Raw genomic sequence first — 24,107 nt, 5'->3', positions numbered from 1 at the left:
CCGTGAAAGTGTGTGCAGCGAAGAAGGGAATAAGGCTGTTTAACCTGGCGGCGAGCATCTCGGTCAGACCTTCAGCAAAGGTGTTGAAAAGCCGCTCCATAATCATCGGCATGGCCTTATCTATTGCTGCCAACACTGTGGAAGCGACCGTCGCTTCAGTTGACCCACACTGGCGTGACGTAGCAGCAGCGTACCCCACTTCGCGCTCTTTAATGAAGGATGTTGCCTCAGACCGAGAACAACGGCGTTTCTCAATTATATCTCGAATTTGTGTTTCACGTTCTTGAGCAGGGCAGCTATTGTCCATGGCTGTGTGTGCTCCATCACATAGGCAACACCTGCAGTTGTCTACCTGACAATTTGATGCGGCATATGCCCCACCGCAATTCGCACATCTGAATGAGGACCTGCAAGCATTAGCGCTATGTCCAAATCACCAGCAGTTACGGCATTGCAGTGGGCGAGGTGTCAATGCCTCTATACGGAATAGATAAGGCCAGGCCTTCAGCTCAGAGGGGCGTGTGAGACCAGCAAAGGTAACGATGACGCTTTCAGTAGGGACTCGCGTATCACCTACAGGTCTGCTGCATCTGTAGACAGATATCACGCCAGCTGAAGAGACCATCCTTAAGAATGCTTCAGGACTAATGTTAGTTGGAACACCACGAACAATGCCCTTCACGCAAGCAAGATGAGGGGGGATAAAAGCGCGAACAGCAATGAACGCAAATTTCGTGGTGGCCAGTAAGTCTGTTAAGCATTGAATATTTGAAGACCTGCATAGTATGCCATTCTTGCCCAAACGCCTCACCTCCGAGATGTCCAGAAAATGACCGCTTATGTTGCGAAGTTCTTCTTGAAACACCTCCGTTTCACTCAACCTAATGGCTCCACCATCAGTGGGCACAAGCGCGACAGGCAAACTGCTTACGCCGTTCTTGAGGAAACACTCCAGTGGTACCGATTCAGCAGGGCGACTGGCCGAACAGGGCGAGCCCTGACCGGGACCGGAGACCGGCATTGATGGCTCCTGAAAAATCAGCAAAACGAAATTCTACCGCTAATAAAAACCAAAGGTGATGAGTGTGGCCGATTCCCTCTCACAGGACGCGCAATTGAAAGCACCAGCTACTGCAGGCTTGCGTTCTGCTTCGCCAAACCTCGTTCTCGTTCTGGGCCAGCTGTTCTTATTCTGACTTCGTTCTTCTCTTCTTTGCTCTAGCTACCGGCGCGCCGAAGTGCCAGCGGCTTTCTTGGTCCTGACAATCTATAAATATATATATATATATATATATATATATATATATATATATATATATATATATATATATATATATATATATATATATGATTCAAAAAAGAAATTCTGTGGGTCCGGTGCAAATATAGTGAAGAATAAAGGAGCACACTTACGAAAATTTGATAATTGTTTACTCTACGTTTCGGCCGTGAATCCTGACGAAGGCCGTGCCACGGCCGAAACGTAGAGTAAACAATTATCAAATTTTTGTAAGTGTGCTCCTTTATTCTTCACTATATATATATATATATATATATATATATATATATATATATATATATATGTTTGTGTGTGTGTGTGTGTGTGTTGTTAAAACGATAAGTTAGCTGTTACAGGCACCAGCAATGACGACAGCGCATAACCACGGCGTTCCAGTCACTTCGTGTAGTGATGTCTTGTTGCTCTTGTGAGATTTCACTGTTCTGTAATAAAAGTCTCAACCACCACCACAGTCACCAGAGTCATGAATGCCGGAGCACAGTACCATTCCTATACCTATGTGTGGTAGATACTGCAGAGTGGCATCCATCACTTGTGATGTCTGTCGCCAATGTTGATCCCATTGCTCAATTTTCACAAGCAAGGTTGAGGCGACGGTACCTTGCCCGCTGTTACGAGGCAGCCATGCTTGACTGATGATGATGAAAGTGGCCTACGTTCTTTAAATTTTTCTATCGTTTTCTTCTTTCTAATTTCTTAGGATAGTGTTTACGGACACCGGTGGGGGCACCAGTGGACAACTACGCCACTTTTCGCTTTTAAATGTGCGTGTCACTGGAACGGTGGAGAAAAGAATGAAAAAAAAATGCTGCACAATCACATGAATAATGGCAATCAGCTCCACACTTGCAGCAAGCTTCTTAAGCAAAAAAAGCAAGAGACACGAAAAGAACGCACATTTATTAGCAAATATAGAGCGACCTCTCGAAGTTGTTACTCCAGCAAGCTTCTGCTTTGGCTTTTCCAGCTAGCTGCAGTGCACTATTTTCGCAAAAGAATAGAACTGCAGTGGAGAAGTCACCTTCATGCGGCGTATACGTTGAACGTAACCTTTGCGGCGCAAGAACTGCATAGCTGCCACCCTCAAGATATAAACTTAGGCGATCGCTCCCAAAGTCAGAGGTCCCTAGTTCGGAAAGACATTAAAGTTATAGTAACGGGAACCCAATTGGAGCTGGCATGTGATAAAAATGTTCTAAGTGCAAGTACCCATGTGCAGAATTCTAGCCATCCTTGCATTCTTGCTGTTCCAAGACCTAAAATCGAAAAGTGACGTGAATTGGCTATGATAAGATGCAAACGCAGCGCGGGCGATGATGTACTCCATCGCCCAGAAAAATTGCAGTATGCTTGAACTTCGCCGCTAAGGGTCTAACACGAGAGAGATATCCTGCCCCTCTGGCCGCTGTGAGAGATGAAGAGGGAAAGGGGCAACTTCACGTCCCGCCCTCACGCGGGTCAGGTGACCGCTACTCGAAACGGGTCACTACCGTATATCCCGACAGCTTCCTGTGCTTCATAGTATGCGATTGTTCGGTAATAACATCTGGGGTTTAGCATCCCAAAACCATTAGATGAATATGAAAGACCCCGTAGTGGAGGACTCGGGAAATTAAGACCACCTTGAGTTCCTAAGCGTGCACCTAAATCTAAGTACATGGACCTCAGACATTTCGGCCTCCATAGAAAATGCAGTCGCTGCAGCCGACACTTGATCCCGTGACCTTCGGGTTAGCAGTTGAGCACCGTAGCCATTATACAAGGGTTGATAGGTGGATAGTTGGTATATAATCTTAGTGAAATATTGGGAGTGCAAACTAACGGAACGCAAGAGAGGAGACAAACGAGAACGAAATTTCAGAATCTAACAGTGAGACGGTGAGCTGGCACAACTATCAATATTTTCTTTTATGAACAAGGCTTCCGCAGTCTCTCTGGTTTTTGTGTCATGATGGGTCTATAATATGTACGTGCACGAAAATTCGTGTACGCAGCCAGACTTTTTCGCAATAGGCGGACAAATGTGGACCCGGGGCTGACTTCAAACCATTGTAGTGTCCTTACTAGAGAACGTTCAAGCAGTGCCCAGTCTGCCAATATATAACATGCCACAAGACAGTGGGATACAATAAACCACGTTTGACCGACAATTGGTGAAACGATTGGCATGCTTAACGCCACAACCTTTCTTCGCAAGGCTTGCCTTTATTCTGCTTTTTAAGCCAATTCTAGAACACATACGCTGTGATTTTCCACTGGCGGAAAATACAACGTTAAGCTTAACTTTTTGCACATTTTTTAACTTATGCGAGAGCTATTGAACATACGGAACTACCATTACCTTACGTCGTTATTCTGCATCTTTTATGGGGCATCCCTTTCCTTTCTGCAATCACAATACTTTCTGAGGGTCCAAAAAATACACCATTATATGGAAAGCGTGCCTCTTGCAACCCAATTATTTCATTTGAAAAAGCAGGCCATATTGTGGTCACAAGATTTCGTTACAGCATAAATGAGAAGGTTCATCGCAATACCCAATTTTCCTACTCTAGAATGCGAATAAGAGTAATCTAAGACTGGTTTGGCTTGGAACCACGCAGATCACCTATGCTGGTGTTACTCTCCCCGTTCGTTTTTCTGAATTCCTTGTGGCGGTGCTGACAACACTCACGCTCACTGCCGATTTTCAAAGATCTTCCTTGGTAACCTTCGACGGAAAAGTTTTGGTCTGTCTGTCTGTACGTCTGTCTGTACGTCCGTCTGTACGTCCGTCCGTCTGTACGTCCGTCCGTCTGTCTATACGTCTGTCTGTACGTCTGTCTGTACGTCTGTCTATACGTCCATCCGTCTGTACGTCTGTCTGTACGTCTGTCTATACGTCCATCCGTCTGTACGTCCGTCCGTCTGTACGTCCGTCCGTCTGTACGTCCGTCCGTCTGTACGTCCGTCCGTCCGTCCGTCCGTCCGTCCGTCCGTCTGTACGTACGTCCGTCCGTCCGTCTGTACGTACGTCCGTCCGTCCGTCTGTACGTCCGTCCGTCCGTCCGTCCGTCTGTACGTCCGTACGTCTGTACGTCCGTCTGTACGTCCGTCTGTACGTCCGTCCGTCCGTCTGTCTGTCTGTCTGTACACTTGTCTGTCTGTACACTTGTCTGTCTGTACACTTGTCTGTCTGTACACTTGTCTGTCTGTACACTTGCCTGTCTGTACACTTGTCTGTCTGTCAACCCTTAACGATACCTCAAATGGCACCAAACGGCCGACCCCATCCGCAGCGCGCGCTAATATTTCTCAAGCTGCAGCGTTCATAGTTGTGCGATTGTCAATGAAAAAGCAATTATTGTGCATCTATGATGTGCAATTACAGCACATCAATGTTTTGTATGTGTGCCTTTATACTAGAAGAGGCACACAAAAGCAACTCTGAGGACTGTAGCGTTTATCGCGCTGCGCTGACAGTGCAACGCGATGTTTAAAAAAGGTAAGTGTTTCCAACGCTTTGCTAGCACGATACGGTGGTGGCACCTGCCTGTCGCTTTGCGTTCTACACATTATCACCTCCGAGACAGGCACGCATCTTTCTGTGCGAGTGCGCACGCCTTCGTTCTCGAAGATAACTGCCGGATGGTGCCCGTGTCTGACGCGCCTCGATGCGCTCGTTCGTCTCCACTACACGATCGAGGCACTCTAACGCGGCGCCCCCAAAACACTATTCACCAATTTTCTTGCACACAACATCAAACAAACGTTTTGTTCACTCTCTAGGCGCGACACTATCGCCTTTCGACGACGTTTGCAGTGTAACATGCAGATTCGGGGCCAATTTTTTCTCTAACTTCAAATTGCGCGTTTATTTTTTGTGGTGACACGTAGCAACATAATCGAACTGAAACGAAGAAAAATTAACCAGCAATGCTTCAAATACTTTTTTTCTGTTGAAGTACCCCAAAAAAGACTGTCGTCGTTAAAAACTCTCCTTAAGCGGCTGCAATTCAAACCCAGGCCTTTCGAGGGGAAAGCGGGTGCTTTAACACTGCGCTACTTCGGTTGGGTGCCATGTGACAGTAGAACGATGACACATTCATGGGTCTCTACCACATGCAACACCACAATCTGCAGGACCCTGCTTGCGTTCGACTGTTCGGTGCTCTTTCCGCATGCTCCCCTGTTCTGCACGCTTACCGACGGGAACCCCACCCTCTTTTCCTTCGAACGACAAAGCCAAAGGTGAGACAGCGCACTAACACTCACACACACGCCCCAATGTGGCCAGTGCCCCATGATCCCGCGCTCCGCCCGTGAGTTATGTCAGATCGAACATGAAATAAAATAAGGCTAAGCCACTGCAGACACAAGCGCTCCATGACACAGGACACCAAGACACGCTCTAAAGGCCGGCACCCACTCCCGCCAGAAAAAGAGAAGATGCAGTGTGGACTTGAACCATGCGCAAGACAAGCCACATCCTCCCGCGAAAGCAAGAAGCTGCAGGTATTCCGGGACATGTGCGTGCTTCAACTACCTTTTCCTCACCCCCCCCCCCTCCTTCCTTGTGGCTCCAATGGAAGGAAGAGGTGGGAATGTCGAGTAAAATGCGTAGGGTACAACAAGCGTGAGATGAACATTACAGATATAATGTCTACCAAAACTTTTAGACGCATGTCCTTTTTCACTTTCGGAAATCAGTTTTCATAACCGGTCCTTCAGGTTGAAACCACGCACATGCACGTGCTTTTCGAACCCTCCTCGCAAACTAAGTTCACCGGCGGGAAAACTGAATTGTTATAAGCGTCCGGCTCTCGTCTTCTGCGGAGGGACGCTTGAAGTACTTGCGGCTCGCTAGAGCATCCTTGAACATCTTCTTGAGCAGGTCATAACCCGAAGACCCAGTGTTCAAGGAGTATTGCGGTGGTAGTGCAGCGGCAATCGGAGCGTCTTTCGTTGCACTTTCGCGCTGTCCGTCAGCGTGGGCTGTTGATGTGCCTCGAGTAGAGCCAGCAGGCAGGACGGTCAGCGCAGCACTAGAGCCTTGCACACGAAGCCTGGGTTGTCCCCTCGCGGCGTACATCTTGATCAGCTCTCCTGGCCTCAGCCGACAGCGGTCGTAAGTTTCGCTGCACGTCCGAGCACTGCGCGATGCGTGTCCAATGAAAGCTGCATATTGGAACGGGAAGCTTGCCAGCCTTGACTTCGATGGGTCGGGAAGGCGGGGCTGTTGCCTGCAAGGCATAGGAGACATCTGCCTATTAATGGTGGGTAACACTTACACAAAACGCGAAAGCATTAAACTTTCTTTGCAAACCCGGTTGCATCTCTGCAATATAAAGAACACAATTGATAACTTGCGGCCAATGCTTCGACATTTTCAAGGTTTTAGGAATCACTTTATTTATCTACTGAATTACGCTCAGCGTGAGAAGATGCAAAAGTGGAGAGTGCTTTTTGAAATAAAATTGTTCATATTTGTTAGCACCTCTGCCAGAGTCTCACACTCAAGGGCGGATCAATTTCCAATTTTCTGGAGTCGATGAAGGCGGGTGATTGGTCACATAATTCGACTATCTTCGCTATGAAAGAAAGGACAAGTTTACACATAGCTCGAGCACTCCCGCTGAGCTGTCCCTGTCCTCTGTCTTCGCTGGCCTCGAGGTTTCCTCCGGTGCTTCCTGAAGCCTGAGCGTCCCGTTTCAATTCAAGATCTACCTCCGCTGCTACCTCAAGGGCGCTTTTGTGCTTCCTCCATTTGGGCTGCGGCCGGATCGGGCGGTGCTCTTAAGCATATCAACCTGATGTCTCTCTCCTCTCCCGGCTAGGCATATTCTGCGTGGTTGGCTTTCCTTCCTAACAATGATTTGCCAATCGATCTGTTTTTGCGCAGTGGTATGAAGAGCATTCCGGTGGCCCTGGTTCCAACCAATGGAGAGTTCATCCGCATGAAAAATTTGAAAATAATTCAGGAAGAACTCCGGAAGGTTTCTGATTATCACCAAATAATTACCGAGGTGCGTCTATTATGACGTGAAGGCATCCTGTGCTGCTCGCCGGACCAGGCCTACATCACTGATCTCCTAAAATGCACAATATTTGCCTCAAATCCGGTGAGCTGTTTCGTGCCTGTCCATTTGGCCTGTGGGAAGTGACTAGTTCGAGGAGGAGACTTGAGCTTTCCACCACCTGAAATACTTGAAATGTTTGCGGCTGCATGAGATGTCTCTGTATTTCGATGCCCCCAAAACGTTGAGAACAAAAAGGCCCCCACAGAATCAGTGATCGTGACTTTTGCCGGGACAGTTCAACCAACCGAAGTTAAAGCATGGCCACTAAGTTATCGTGTTGGTGCGTTATCTTCTCGCCCACTGCAGTGCGAAAAATGCTGGAGGTATGGGCATACCCTCAAGAAATGTAGATCGGATGTGACGTGTCGCACATGTACAGATACGATAAAAGTTCAACCCAAGAGGTGAGATGCAGTCTGTGCAGAGGAAATCACGCAGCTGACGATGAAAGCTGCCCCATGAAAACACTTGATTTGCAACTACTAGATATCATGAACAACAACAATGCTCCCGGCGTGAGGCGCGATCTAGTCTCTCTGAGCGCTCACGTGGCTATTTCACCGTTGCCAACCAGGTAAATCAGATGCTTGAGTCATCGTTGCCTGATATAATAAAATAAACGGTGGAAAGGGTCATGACGAAGCTGATGGATTCTCTATTCGTTTGCCTAACAGAGTCATTGGCACAAATAGTGAGCACTTAGTTGACTCAGATCTTGCAGGGAGGTAACAAACCTACATCGCCCCCTTCTATACCTTCACCAGTTAAGGTTACTGATACTCCAGCGGAACAAGGCCCTTCGAAGTCAAAGCAAAACACGCTGAACTCTGGCCGTGGCATAATTGTACCTTTTGTGTAAGGCTTAGATTGGAGCTCTGACTCTGATTCCAATGTCTCACAACCAGAACAAATGGATTCTGACTCAAAAAGTATAAAAACAGAGGCTTCTCCTGAAGCACTGTGCTCCTCAGGTAGTCTTAAATAAAAAATAAGAAATTTCAGAAGAAAAATCCATTAAAAAAGAGATTTTTGAAGGATAGCATCTATGAGAAAGCAGTGAGTGCTGCTGGTATCTCTTCAAAATAGGGAATTTAAAAGTAGTACAATAAAATTGCCGCTCCATTTTTTCAGCAGCTACAGACGTACTTCATCTTTGTGATTATTTTCCCCTGATATTGTTGCTTTACAAGAAACTTGGCTTGCAGAAAATAAGTGCTTTAGAATTAAAAATTACCGCACATTTTGTCTAGACCGCCTAACTCGGGGTTGAGGTTCGGCAATATTTATCTCATCTAATATCGCCCATAAAGCTAAATTTATATATCAGTAAATGACATCAGAAAACTAGATTTTAACATTAGGCATTACTATTCCTGGGTTTCTCCCATTCTCATTTATCAATACTTATTTTCCTGTGGCTGTTCTAAATTCTTCTGTTCTAGATAATGCAGTTTACTATTGCCAAAAATATATTGTATTAGTGGGTGACCTAATTCGCATCATACTTCGTGTGGGTTTCAAACTGATTTGAATGGGAAACGTTTGTGGGACTGGGTGAACAAGAATAACTTCTAATCCATGCACTTTGATATCAGTATTGCACAATACTTTTTCCAGCATTGTTGCCCAGCCCTGATTCTAATTATGTTTTTACTCTAAGTGTTCAGAAACTTTACTCGCAGATAGTGTCTTTCAGCCGACGACTAGAATGTTCTTTATAATAAATATATTCGTCAGCTCACTAATACAAACTAAGTAGTCTGGCTGCACCAGCTTGAACTGACTGCAGCGTTGCAAAGTGTACCTGGTAAGTTTGCAACAGCTAATGATAGCTCGAACACAGCTGGATTTGGCTGTTCTACTTGTCTTTTACTTGTCTTATCGGCAGCGTGGTTGAGCCGACTATTGAAAGCCTTGATAGACAATTCAAACAACGCACTGACCAATATTAAAGCAAATATATGCACTTTCATTTGCTTTTACTCGATATTAAGCACATGTATTTGCTCTTAATTGTAGCCAGTGTGCTGTTTTAATCGTCTTATTATGTCTGTTTCTGCTCAGGCGGGTTTCTGTCCAACTGTCAATTTCATTGACAGCCCTGGCTATTATCAGCTGCCAATAATAACACTTCGCAATGCTGGATCAGTGCAAGGCACTCCAGGCCAAGCTGTGGAGTGGTCGTAAGTAATGATGGTGATTCTACATCTTAACAGATTAAAAGAGGACAACTTCAGCATCCCCTATAGTTAAGGCTTGGGTGTGCAGAAAACTTAGGCATTTTGTTCTTGGTTAGCTCCACCTAATGTTGCTCAAATTTATCTGAATATGATTTTGTGTACGAGATTGATACAGGAGCTTTCTAAAATATTTTGTTTCACGTGGAATGTCAAAATCTCAAGATGTTCTGCAAGTTTATGTGGCTGCGAAACTGGACTACGTACTCACTTGCTATAAGTTTCTGGTGCTTAGGCAAGCCTATGATGTGAGACAAGCTTTGTGACTACTTCATCACTGACGATGGCAGCGTACCCTGGCAACAACGCAACATCAAAAACCTCATATGAAAATCACGTAAGTGTCAAGAGCACGTAAGAAAGTTTTGATAAGCATTTAAGGTACACTGTGAAAGTGAAACTGTAAATGTAAACAAAGGTAAAGCTTCGAAAATACACCTCACTGTGCATTCTGTGCATGGCAGATCTTCAATCTGACAATGAACACAAATCAGTCGTCCACATGTGATGCACATTTACTGCATGCATACATTTAAACAATTGTTGTTCTGCAGTTTTATGCAACAAATTTAAAGTTGCAACCACTAATGAGCTAGTAATTTTAAATGTCTTGTAAATCATGCCCAACAGAAAAACCTTGCAATGTAACTGCACTTCACACTGCCGTGAATACAATGACTAGCTGCGACTACTCATCAGCCCACATTTGAGTGTATACAGAGTAGCTAGAGTGAATAAAGTGGTTGAAAAACATGATAACATAAAAGCTTTGCACGGCACAATTCTGTGCACGCGATGACTAGCTGCGACCACTCATCAGCCCACATTCCAGGGTATTCAAAGTAGCTCGAATGAATAAAGTGGTTAAAAAATATAATAACATAAAAGCTTTGCACGGCACAATTTTGTACACGTGATGACTAGCTGCGACCACTCATCCGCCCACATTTCAGTGTATTCAGAGTAGCTAGAATGAATAAAGTGGTTAGAAAACATGATAACATGCACATAAGATGCACATAGTTAGTATGAGGTAACCATTAGCGGCGTGTTGTGTTTAGCGCAATTAATGCGGCTGATGCAGAGCGTGGAGCCAGTTCCCGACCCATCGAATAACGGAGCTGATCGGTTCCGCGAAGGCGAACGCGGGAGACCCAATCACGCGACAAAAAGTAAACTCCTTCGTTGACACGGTTCACGAGCGGAGCCGTCAAGGTCACCCCGTCTGGGACTAGAAGGGGAAAGCTTACTCTGAGGAGCGTGTTGCAAAAAGCAGGCCAAGCGCCACGGTCTGAGTTTAAGTCATTGTTGGCATACACGCGTGCCATTGAGAATGACGCAGGGACGCGACCATGGGCTACAGTGTACTAGAAGGGGGCAGTGGAATGACCAAGGCGGCCGCGCCGCATCTCGGCTGATTCTCCGGCGGGTGACAGTAGTGGCGGCGCTGCACTCGCATGATGCTGAAGATCTCAGAAGCGTCTGCATTGGGAGCGTGCACGCCATAGCCTGCAAAAGTGTGCAATTGCTAGTTTTTAGTGCGTTTATGGCGTTTCTGAGCCTTTATCAGTGGACGCACCCGCTACGCGTCATGTTGCACGAGTGGATATGCCGACACACCAAAATTGCGCCGATACATTCAATGTTTCAAGAGCCTTTCAACCCACTCGCACGTGCGTACACGCACACGCACACACACACACACAAACACACACACACACACACACACACAAATGTCAATCGGAATTCGCTCGTATTCATCGAGCTTCTCACTTAAGCAGCGATTTGAGCGGCGTTACATCATAAGTGGTTACTGGGAAACTACAAAAGAAGAAGTATCAAAACCACGATTAAATCTTCCTCATATGAGCCTACATGCACTCGATTGTTTCATGAGAATCTCGAGTATAAGTAACGTTGTCACAACATTTATATCGATAATAACTCAGTTTTATATTGCCAATTTTGAGGAAAATAACAAATATTGCTTTCTGAAAGCCTCAATTATTACTTATTATGAATAATGAAAACAACACACAAACATAATAAAAAGTGCCAATTGTGTATATAGTCCGTCTGTTAATTTGCGTAAATTTATTGTAACCGTGCAGTTCTCATTTTGTATAGACAGCTTAAGTTATGCTGCTTTCCAAACAATTCTATTGGCGTAACGTCATTGCAAGCCAGCAAATTTATGATGATGTTTTGTATTACAAGTGTAGTTCTATAATTCAGTGTCAAAAGTGTAGGCAGGCAATGGTGCATCTTATTTTGAGACATTTCTCTTGTATATGTACACAGCAAACACACACACACACTAATAATATATATATATATATATATATATATATATATATATATATATATATATATATATATATATATATATATATATATATATGAGATCTTACAGACAGTAATGCCAAGCAATGTACAGGGGAAGTTATTAGAACCAATTGAATGTCACGGCTGGTTATTTTTTCATCCACTTTTCTTTCTTCTTATTTACATTCAATTGGTTGTAATAACTTCCCCTGTACATTCCTTGGCATTACTGTCTGTAAGATCTCATTAATATTGTGTTAAAACACGGAAAAACGAGCCCTTAGGTATACAACACTTCTTTTCCTTATTTTATATATATATATATATATATATATATATATATATATATATATATATATATATATATTGCCACGTTCTTGTTCTCAAGACTTGTTATCGCCCCAGTACACTACGTATTTCTCAGCGCAACCCACGCCTGCAGATTAGATAAGCTTCAGGACTGTAGTAGGTAATAAGATCACGCCCACTCCGCGAAATATACAGATTATTTTGGAGCCTACGTCACCGCTAGCGATAACGCCAGAACATTAGACGGCAAGTGTAAAATGCCGACGCGCTTCGCCGCTTGTCAGTTGATCGACGGCTGACGATCCGTTCGCTGTTATCAGTGCAGGTCTGCTACTGTGATCCGCCTTTCCGTTTACCGGGCACAAGTTCGCCAAAATAAACAGTTTAACCTTTATCCTACTGTCTGTTTCTTTGTTGACGTGTCGACCCTGTGACATCTGGTGGAGGTGCTGCTTCTTTGATGTTCCGGACGCCCCCTTCAAGCCGCGAACCTATTGCAAACGACAAAGAAGACACGGACGCCAACCTAGAACAGCAAACAAGCCGCAGGCAGAGAGGACTACAACCAGAGTATGGACCCCTTCCTGAAGCAGCCGGGCCGCCCCGGATCCCTACATCAACTAAAGCAACCATTACCACCCTCGTGCAGCCTGCACCAGTCATTCTCCGGCAGCCCAAGGAACCCCCAACGTTCCATGTATCGTCAGGCGAAGACCCTTAAAGCTGGATGGAAGTATACGACCGAGTCACCGCCTTGAACAGGTGGGACCCCAAGGAAAAGTTACGCCGCGTCTATTTCAATTTAGAAGACGCCGTGAAGACGTGTTATGAAAACCACGAATCCACACTACGAACCCGGGAACTCTTTCAAACGACGTTTCTGCGCACGTTCACAATCGTCGTCCGCAAGGAAAGGGCTGCCGCATTGCTGGAGACAAGGGTGCAACTTCTTAATAAAAGCGTAACCTTCTTCGTCGAAGAGACGACCCGGCTCTTTCGACACGCCGACTCTAACATGGCAGAGGAAAAGAAGCTCCAGTTGCTCATGCGTGGAGTCTGGCGCGAGCTGTTCGTGGGACTTGTTCGGAACCCGCCCAAGACTGTAAGCGAATTTCTTGCCGAGGCCACAACTATAGAAAAGGTGCTCTAGATGCGCACAACGCAATACAACTGCTGCGCCTCATAGAACTGCGCGGATACCTTCAATACCGACGACCTGCGCGAGACGATTCGAGTGATCGTACGGGAGGAGCTGCGGAAGTTGTTGCCTTCAACGCAGCATCAAGCCAATTTGATCGCTGACATTCTCCGCGAAGTTCAGCAGTCGCTTGAAATCGCAGAAGCACCGCAGCCTGAACCAGAAGAAATGAGCAGTAGAGTGCGCTGAAACGCTCCTCTACGCCCTCGTCAGGATACAGGCCTGCCGCAGTTCTTCCGCCAGGCACCGCTGCCACCACCGCCGACGCCGTACCGCCCGCCGGCCGGCCAGCACTACGCTGCAAGGAAGACTGACGTCTAGCGCACCCCTGACCACCACCCACTGTGCTACCACTGCGGTGACGCCGGGCACGCCTACCGCCGCTGCCAGTGCCGACAGATGGGACTGCGTGGCTTCGCTGTCAATGCACCACGTCCGCAGCCAAGGGAATGACCACGGGACATCGCCGACTACCTGGAAGGAACACAATGGACACCACGAAGTCTTTCCCGTTCACCGTCGCCCAGCCGCCGCATGTCACCGCACCACCGGCAGTACCCTGGTCCAACGCGGGGCCGGTCTCCTAGCCCGTATCCGGGAAACTAAGGGCAGCAACCGGTGGAGGTGTGGGTGCTGTGTGAGTGACTACCGAAGATTCTTCGACGGCGACGACGCCGCGACGGAGCTTTCCGAACACGACGCCAACCAGGCAAAGTGCTGACGACGAAATCTCACTTACCGAAGGTGACCTGCCGGCTGCGGCGGCTGCATTTCCGATGGAGGCGGAAATGTTGTAGGCCCGTGTGCTCAGATTTGGGTGCACGTTAAAGAACCCCAGGTGGTCTAAATTTCCGGAGCCCTCCACTACGGCGTCTCTCATAATCATATAGTGGTTTTGGGACGTTAAACCCCACATATCAACCAAATCAAGGTGACCTGATGACGCAAATGGAAGCAGCAGAACAAGCCGATGCAGCTGTGACCCAACGCCATGGCACCACACTTCGTCGCGTCTCCGCGGCTGCTTGCCTGCCGTTTCGCAGTCATAGGCCCGTGCACATATGCCCGCGCCGCCGGCACGGCTGACCTCCACCAGTCATCGAGGCAAACGGGGAGGATATTTGTACATATTTATGCTCGTGCGTTTATTTGTATATGTGCGTGTCTACACATACAAAACTAAAATTTTTAGAAGAGTTCACACACCCCCTCCTCACCTACGCTCATGTTGGCTAGAGAGGAGTAAATCATAGCAACGCACCATCTCTGATTCCTGAAAGCGGTGAATCTACGTGTATGTACAGTGGTGAGCACTGTTAGGGTGAACACGCGAGCGTGTGACCAACGACACTATGAGCGCCACGTAACAGCCATCGTTGGAAACATTGCACATGCGCAGCATGTGCTTTGCGAAACACTCTTTCCCCGCGCGCATCACGTCATCGATAGGCTTGTTCGTCGTCTGCTAGCCGCATTTTTGTTCGCTTAGCTGATACCTTCTGCATTTCAAGGTTCATCTGGATTGAAGATTGGCGCGTGAAGAAAAAAAGTTAGTGTAAGAGGGATAATTAGTAAACTTTTTATTCAAGAAAACTACACTTTGGAATTCAAGTTAAACGAGAAAACTTGAGCAAGTATAAAAACGAACAAATCTAATAGCGAGTCATGTGACCACTTACAGCGACGACTGCAGCTATTCAGGACGGTAACGAGTCGTAAAGTGATCAAACGTATTCCTGATCGGCTTTTAGCCTTTCCCACTGGTTGCTGACTTGCACCCACAACTCGTCCGAAGTCGCGGAATAAAAAGGCTTCCTGGCCAAGGAAGCTTTCAGATGGCCCCACACATTTTCTATCACATTCAGGTCCACTCCTTTCGGAGGCCATTCCAGTAGCTGCATGTGCTGCTCCGCCTTGAACTCCTTGACAGCCCGCCCCGTGTGTAATGGTGACCGGTCCTGTTCGAGCAGATAATCACCGTCTGGGAATAAACTGCCCGCATATGGCAACAGCACATTGTTCAAAATGTTGAAGTATTGTTCCGATGATAAGTGTCCACATATACGTTGCAGGGGCCCTAAACCATATTTTGAAACAGCACCCGACACGCTCACACTCGATTTCCCACTGGCAGAAACACCTTGCACATTGTCTGGGTCGTTCCTGCGTGGCATTTTGACGTTAACTAAAACAATTGCTTTTCAAAGCAGGAAGTTTGCCTCACCGTGTGCCTGGTAGTCTCCAAACACGCAATCTTTGGTCTTGTCACGTCGAAAACGTCGACTCATCTGAAAAGATGACGCGACCCCACTATTCTGATGTTCACGCTTCGGGCAACTCAGCGAACTGCCGTCGTGCGTCCTTGTGTGCCGCCGTTAGTAGTGGCTTCTGCGCTGCGGCGCAACTGCGAAGGCCCGCAATACGCAGGCGACATCGAACAGTGGTGTCCGAAACGCCCAAATCCAAGCCCTCGCGTATTGCTGGGGCTGGTAAGAAGGGTTACGAACAGCAGCTGCAACTATGAGGACGTCATTATCATCTGTTGTAGCTTTAGGGAGGGGCGAGCGGGGTGCATCCTGAATGCGACCTTCATACTTGTAGGTTTGAATTATTCTGTTCACAGTCTTCAGGGGCCTATTACCTAAAGCGCTAATATACCGCTGGGAATAACCTTTCAGGGAAAGATCGACAATTGAGCGCCGTTCATCATCAAGAACCCTAGCCATAATACGATCTGGCGACAGAATGAACGGCTGCAAAAGATGTTTGGTTGTTTTATATACGGCGTTGCATGCACAACAACTTTGAAAAGAACGAATAGACACGCCCTCATAGATATACAAGTTTTTTGTCTTGTTCTGTTCAAGCACAGATGTTTAAAGAAATCTTAAAATGCAGGATGCATGGGCTTAGAAAACAAAAATGCGGCTAGCAGACGACAAACAAGTGCATCCATGACATCATGCGCGCGGTGGAACAATTATTTCGCGGAAGGCGTGATGCACATGCGCAATGTTTGCAGTGATGACCGTAACGGGGCGCTGACAGGGCCATCGGGCACGCGCTCGCGTGTTTACCCTAACAGTGCTAACCGCTGTACATCGTTACTGCCCCAATGTCAAACAGTTAAAGTCACCGTAGGTCCTTCGTTTTTGCCATTATTGTTATCCTGTGTTTTCTGTCTTACGTTCGCATATGCAATTGCCTTTTTTGGTACCCTCGCTGAGTACAGAAAAGGTGGAAGCGAAGTGAGCCTGTTTGCCAAAGCAGCCGTTATTGCAGTCAACCTAAACACCTCCACTTCTCTTTATTATTCAAACGAATTGTCTATAACTAGGCTTTACTAAGCACAAATGCTGCTTTTATACCTGCAGGAAATCTTTTCATTTCCGTCATGGGCGTGGATACAGGGAAATAAAAGTATTTGTGTAAGTTCCTCCAGAGTGATCGCAAGGGCGAGGAATTTTCTGAAATGCATAAGTGGCGCCCGCTTTCTATCCCGCATCTGGCGCGGTGTGATTGCATATGTTGACACTGTCGTGATACCGTATCCAATCACACAACAAATAAACGTGGCATGAACTTTATGAATATAAAATGCGACTTTTTTAACAGTGTGCATTGGGGCTGGAATACCGAGGATAACAGCGTTCGTCCTCGATGTGTGATGTTACAATTAGGGCTCCGTGCCGTCGGATAAATAAATAAAAAAATAAACTCACGTCAGTATATGTTTCACCATTCTGTTTTATTGATCAACTCTGAGTTTAACGCAACAAAGGGAAAGAGCTCGTTTTGCAGAAATTCCGCCATTGGTCTCACCTTCGGCGTCATTTGCTATGAGCGAAAAATCACCATATGCGTCACCAAAGTATCGATAACGATGCAAATAGAATAAATAACGAAAACTCCTGGACGAGAGTGGGGATAGAATCCGGGTCAATGGGGTGCTAGCAAAAATTGATCACGTGTCATTTTAGTGTCAAGCGGATCTTCTACCATGCGGTCAAGCGTATGCTTGTGATTACGTTGAGCATTGCTTCCTCTGCTTGAAAACGCAGTGAAAGTGACACATGTTTTACAAACACACGCGTCGTGTATGCATGCTTCACAATGCAACATGAAATAATAATAATGCGTGATACAAGCGCCCATGGAAATCAGGCGTCAAAACATGTGATTTTTACGTTGACTTTCTGGTTTAAAGCCGGTAACCCTCTACAAAAAGCGCACACGCTACTGAGTCTGTTTTTAGACTATGTAAAGGATGCATAGCTAGTTTGAAAAGGTTTCATGCATTAAGTGTTTGAAGTAAGCACTATAGGAACAGCAGATCACTATCGCGTTAAAGTCTTAAAGACGAAGCTTTAATATCCCTTATTTTTTAACGACCACTGTAATATTGTTTCATTTTTATCAAATGAACACGATCTCGGCCGTCATTGACACGTCAGCCGCAAGGACGTTGACAGATTTTTTTTTTTGGGGGGGGGGCAGCATGCACTCCTTTGATATGGGCCTTTTTCGTCGAAGTAGCTTATGCCATAGCGAAGAAAAAGTTCGGTAAGGAACCGGGGGTCGGCGGGGGGGGGGGGGGCACGGGCCTGGTGTGGTGCCATGATATGGCTACGCCATCGGTCGACCTATTCGGCTATTCGGCTAATGAAAACGTCACCATAGTTTTGCTGCGATTCTACGGAATTTTGCTGATGGATCTATTAGACTCTTTCGAATAAAGTGTCTGGTGGCACGCACGATGCAAAGTACTGGCTAACTATAATGGGCCAACTAGCCCAACTTTCAGCCTTGCTTCAGTTTAACTTTCAGTATTTGATAACTATATCAGAATTATAAACAAATGAATTAAGTTCAAGGGGGAAGCTTGCGAGAAACGATCCATAAACAGAGCTTGTATCAAGACTTGTCTTTCTCAACGCTAGAACAGAACAGATTTTTTAGAACTAGCATGTCTACGCTTCGTACTCTCTCCTAAATACATAAGTAACTATATGAAGATGATATGAAGAAGATTGTGTCGACAGACCGTTTTATGAAACACTGCCCCATCATTAAAATCGACCATTCACTGAAGGTTCGCAGATAACAGGCCGAGACAGTTTTTGACCATATGTGGCTAGGAGCTTCCTAGGCGTAGGACCACCATGGTATACTAACAAGTGGTTCAGCAGTGCAAAATATCACTCGGTGTATGCTGATAAACCCCTTCTTCAGAGGCCGGGAATCACCTCTCGAAAGGAGTGTGCTTCCATGACTAACAACAACCTCGTAAAATATTTTGCATTGGTTACCAGTGTACATTTGCGTATATTGTAATAATACAAAGTACTAGGCTAGGGTGTCAGTCATCTTCTTTATTTCTAACCTCTTCTTCCTCCTCGTCTACCTCCGACCCTGCCTCACGTCAACGTACACTCCCCCTCTTTGAAGACTCATCCCTCCTGGGGTGATACATGAAAACGTTTCCAATGGTCGCAAACTCCAGCGCACCATCATTGTTGGTGTAACCGACTCTTTTGAGGACGCCATGTTGCACTGTGATCTGCACCACGCGATAAGGTCCCACATACACCTGCTTTGTGCCGGGAAGGCCTTTTCTGACAAGCACCAGATCGTTCAGTTGTATCTGAGGTATCCGCGTGTTGTAGCGACGGTCAAAGTTCCTCTTCATACTTTCCCGGTATCGCTGGTAGGCTTCCGAAGTTTTTCGTTTTTCGCACAATTGCAGGTGGTCTGCAATGCAAAGTTCTTGATCAGCAGGAAGCACTGGTACCTTTCCGAAAGCTGCAAAATATGGGCTACAGCCGATGCTCGCTGTGTGCGACCGATTGTGATGAGCGACAGCTGCTTCCAAGCAGCACTTCCATCCACCCTGAAAACCTGGATACATTGAAATGAACTGCTTCAAGTCCCGAACGATTCTTTCAGCCATGCCATTTCCTGCAGGATGGTACGGAGCGCAGCGTCGCAATACAACTCCTCGTTCCTGCGCCCAATCTTGCAAACGCTGATTGAGAAACGCTGGCCCATTGTCTGATATTACCATTTTCGTATTCTTCAACACCTCTCGACTCAAAAGAGCGATCACACTATTTGCGTCATTCCTTCCCGGCCGTGCAGCCACTATTCTTGTGCACTGGTCTATTGCCACAAGGAAAGACTGCGTTCTTCTTACTACTGCAGCCTTCTTCGTGAGCTCTGCGAAATTCAGACGATTGACTTCAAATGGTACGTCGGAGTGTTCAGGCAAAACCATCACGTCTGTTCTCTGAAGGTACTTGGCTTTGTGAACTTGACATTGATGACAAGACTGAGCATACCGTTGAACGTCCTCTTTCATGTGTTTCCACTGAAAAAGCTGACGAATCTTGTGATATACCCTCCAAAAGCCGTCATGTCTACCTGAGTGCGGGGAGTTGTGATAGAGCTCTAAAATTCGAGGCACCATTGTTTCTGGGACTGTGAACTTTCTGTTATGGAACTTAAGTTCTTCAGTTCCCTCCCACAACAATGTTGCGTTGACATTTTTATAATCAGGAATTACCGCAAGTCTTGAAAGCGCATCTACGTCCTTGAGGTGTTCTCCTGGCCTGTGGTGGACCATGAAAGTAAACTGCTGGAGTTCACTCACCCACCTAGCAATTTTTTGTCGAGGCTCGGCAAGGTTAAGGATATACGTTAAGGCTTGGTGATCCGTAAAGAGCTTGAAGGTTCTGCCATCCAGGTAAGGTCAAAAATAGCGTACCACCATTAAGACTGCCAAGGCTTCCTTCTCTGTAGTTGTGTAGTTCAGTTGAGTTTTTGAAAAGGTGTACAAATAGTACCCGACGACCTTCTGTTGACGGCTCTGTGGAGAGTCGGTATCTCTCTCTCGTAAAGCACTGCGCCTGTGCCATAATAAGAAGCATCGGTGTTCAGTTCAAAAGGGCAACTTGAAATCTGGAATAGTCAGGACCGGATCCGATGAAACAATGGTCACAAGGCTGTGATAAGCAGATTCACACTCACTAAAATGGCACATTCTTCTTAGTCATTTCTGTGAGGCATTTGGTTTTGGTCGCAGAATCTCTAATGAATGGCCGGAAATGCTCTGCAAGACCTAGAAATACCCGCAAAGAGTGCAAGCTATATGGCTTCTGCATTTTTGCGATTCGTTCGACTGAGTCCTGTTTTGTTGTCTTGGTTTGGCCGTCAAATACTCTTCCAAAAACACCACTTTACTTTGGAAAAACTCCTTCTTCTTGTCATTAATTTTGAGCTCGGCATCACAAAGGGCTTGAGTTACACTAGCCAGATGGTTTCAGTGCTCTTCCTCGTTGCGGGAGTATACTATTATATCGTCTATGTAGACGTTGCAAAACTTCCCAATAAACGGTCGCAAGACGTCGTTCATCATTTTCTGGAACCAAGCGGGTGAGTTCTTCCATTCAAATGGAAGTCGGTTATACTCATAGTTGTCAAAGGGCGTGATGAAGGCAGAATATTTATTGTACTTTTCAGAAATTGGAACATGCCAAAGTCTTTTACATAGGTCAATGCGCGAGAAAACTCTGCAGCTAGCCGTGTCATCTACGATAGAGACTATACGTGGCATAGGAAACGAAAAAAAGCTCAGTCTGCTTATTAATTTGTGTGTAGTTCGTGCAGAGTCGAAGACTTCCATCTTCCTTTGGTGCAATGGTGATGGGTGAAGCGAACGTAGACGTGGATGGACGGATAATCTACGCATCCAACATCTTTTGAATCTCGTTCTGAAACCACACTTTCTTCTCTCGTGACATACTATAGGGCTTTTTTCTCACCACCGTCGTATCACTGAGCTGGAATGGAACCTCAAACTTCGTAGGTGCTGTAGGATATCCTTTCAGACACAGCAATTCCAGGTAAAGCGTCCTAACATCTTCACCTGACGATGGTTTCCGCAGAGTCCTTGAAGGCGAAACTGCAGCGTTGATAGCGCGGCGCTTTTCTTCTGTGGTAATTTTGCCTGTCAAGCAGATATTAAGGCGAAGTGCACTGATGACTGGACGTGAAAGCAGTAGTTCATACGGAACTCCGTCGAGGACCAGTGCTTGTGCAGTGACAGTGTTGCCGAGACAGGATATGATTATACAAGTCTATTTTTCGTGGACATCTCGTCTTCCATCGTATCCGTGCACTTCTACCGGTCTTCCTTCTTTTAATTTCGCCCTCTCAACAATATTTGCGTTATTAACCATGACGCTTGCTCCGCTGTCCACTAATGCACTCCGTTCCTTTCCATCCACAATAACAGATATGTACAATAGACTTGTATGAGACATTTAAACAGTGAGTGAGTGAGAATTTATTAGAAGGCAGAGAGGTCGGCCTGAGCTAGTTCGCTCTAGCCTGCTACTCTACACAGGGAATAAGGGAAAGGGGAAAGAAAGAGGGGTGAAGGGTGATGATGAGGACAAGAAGGAGTGGTGCGTATGTACAGTAGCCACTTAGCATAGTACCCTACAGTCTAGTTTCTAGTCCAGTGCTTTTTATAAAGTCTAGAACAGCCTTTGTAATAGTTTTTGACACTGTTTGGTCGTTCATTGCTGACAATATGTGGCTTTCACCTAATGGTGTTCGTCCAATGCTTGCCAACGTTCTAGTTAGCATTTTTCTTTGCGCCACGTATAATGCACAGTCACAAAATATGTGAGCTATCGTTTCGCGCACTTGGCAGCGTTCACAATTCGGGTTGTCCGCACGGCCGATTAGGTGGGTGTAGTGGCGAGTGAAGGCGATGCCCAGGCGAATTCGGTGCAGTATATTAGCATGTCTTCGGCTTATTTTATCTGGAAGACGAAAAGTCATACTGGGGTCCTTTTCCGGCAGGCGCTTGTTCCGGTGATCTGGTAGCGACCGGTATATGGCAGCGCATTCGCGCATGAGTGATCTCAACAATGTGTTGATGTCATTTCGCGAGTACGGTACTTTGACGTACATAGGAGCGTTGTATATTGCCGCTCTTGCTTCGTTATCGGCTGTTTCATTGCCAACCAGGCCGCAGTGTCCAGGAATCCATTGGAGTGTAATTAAGTGACCACTCCTGTGTGTTAGGTCAAATGCTTGGACGATTCCTAACACTAACTCGTAAAATTGGCCTCTTCTTGAGCAAGAATGGATAGCTTGAAGCACTGATTTTGAATCAGACAGAACCGTCCATTTACGTGGTGCTTGGTCGTTCACAAATTTTATGGCTTCTTGTATAGCAACAAGTTCTGCAGCTGTCGAAGATGACTTATGATCTAATTTGTACTGTCGGGAAATACTGAGTTGAGGGATCACGAAGGCTGCAGCTGAGGCGGATGAAGTTACGGATCCCTCGGTGTAAATGTGCACAGAGTCGCTGTATCGGTCATCTAAATGTGCCAAGGTGAGTTGCTTGAGGGCAATATAAGAAACACGTGAGTTATACGAAATTCCACGTATGTGAAGGCACACCAGCGGTTTAGTCAAGGTCCATGGAGGCACTGCAGGGATTACGGCTGGTGCAAAGCCTGAAGGGATCATGTGCCTATGCGTGTCGAGGCATCGCGAATAGGTACAGACTGGTCGGTCCACTTGTAGCGAAGACAACGGGTGCTGTGCATGCCGGGTCAGCAGACGAAGGTGCACTCGAAGAGGCTCACAGGACGTGTAAACCTGTATAGGGAAGGTGCGGGACTCCTCTATAGTGCCAGAGGTTCTCTTGATGTCGTCGGGTGGAAGCCGAGACCCTCGCTATTTAGTTTTTTGTTACGTCATCTAGCTCTTCGCCATGGTCTGAGCCTCCCTGGGCGGTCAAAAAGTGTACGGGTGTTGCAGTAGGTCTCCAGCTTGCTAGCGGGCGGCGTTCCTCAGCTTGTGTGGCCTCGGTATTCCTTGCAGCAGGTGTCATGGGTTGACGCTGGGTTTCTTGGCCCTGGAGGTAGAGGTCTCGCATTCCCTGTAGAAGTTCTCCGACCGCCTTGGGTCCTCGCATTTGTATTTGCTTCTGGAAGTCCGGACTTAAACCGTAAATGATAAGCAGAACCACAGACGTCTCAGGCAAAGATGAGTCCGCCAGCTGTAGCAGGCGCCTTTTCTCGTAGAAATAGCTGAGTGCAGATCCAGACCTGTATTTGAACGTGATTGCTTTTTCACATAGCAACACCTTGTTCTCGCTGAACAAACTCAAAAAGCTTGCTTTCCACTCTATCCATGGTTTGTTGCTGTGAGCGTTGAGACGTTATTCGTACCAACTCTTTGCTATACCCGATAGGAATAGTCGCATGTTTTTCACTTTATCTTCGTCGCTGCACCAGTAGTTTTCATTGCATGCATACTCGTAAAATGTGAACCAGGACTCGGGACTACTAGACTCTCCGTCAAACATGTCTGGCTTCACGTGTTCGCGACTCGGTCTGCTAAATCTTTCCGTCGCGTTTAGAAGCAAGCACATTAAATAATTTTGCTGCGTATTCTGTTCTTGGTGCAGTTCAAGAAACTTGTTGATCAGCTCGACGGAGCTGTCAGGCGAAGCAGCGGCTTGAGGCGTTGCAATCAAGATCCGGATGCCACCGCGTTGATTTGCTCCATTGGTGAAGTCCACCCACAACTTGAATGTCCGCACAAAAACTATACGCGGCTGCGCCAATTTGTAATACTACACAGTACTAGGCTGG

General features: G+C 46.4%; 1 protein-coding gene across 1 annotated transcript in view; it reads right to left on the bottom strand.

Moving 5' to 3' along the window:
- Nucleotides 1-4,774: 4,774 nt before the first annotated feature.
- Nucleotides 4,775-24,107, bottom strand: part of LOC142817625 (uncharacterized) — a 75,816-nt gene continuing 56,483 nt past the window's right edge. Inside the window, exon 3 of the mRNA XM_075894679.1 lies at nt 4,775-6,522. Within this exon, the coding sequence (XP_075750794.1) occupies nt 6,063-6,522 (460 nt within the window). The 3' untranslated portion in view covers nt 4,775-6,062. The remainder of the gene's footprint in view (nt 6,523-24,107) is intronic.

Source organism: Rhipicephalus microplus, chromosome 5 (assembly GCF_043290135.1).
Source record: "Rhipicephalus microplus isolate Deutch F79 chromosome 5, USDA_Rmic, whole genome shotgun sequence".
Lineage (NCBI taxonomy): Eukaryota > Metazoa > Arthropoda > Arachnida > Ixodida > Ixodidae > Rhipicephalus > Rhipicephalus microplus.
This window is presented reverse-complemented; position numbering and strand designations above follow the sequence as displayed.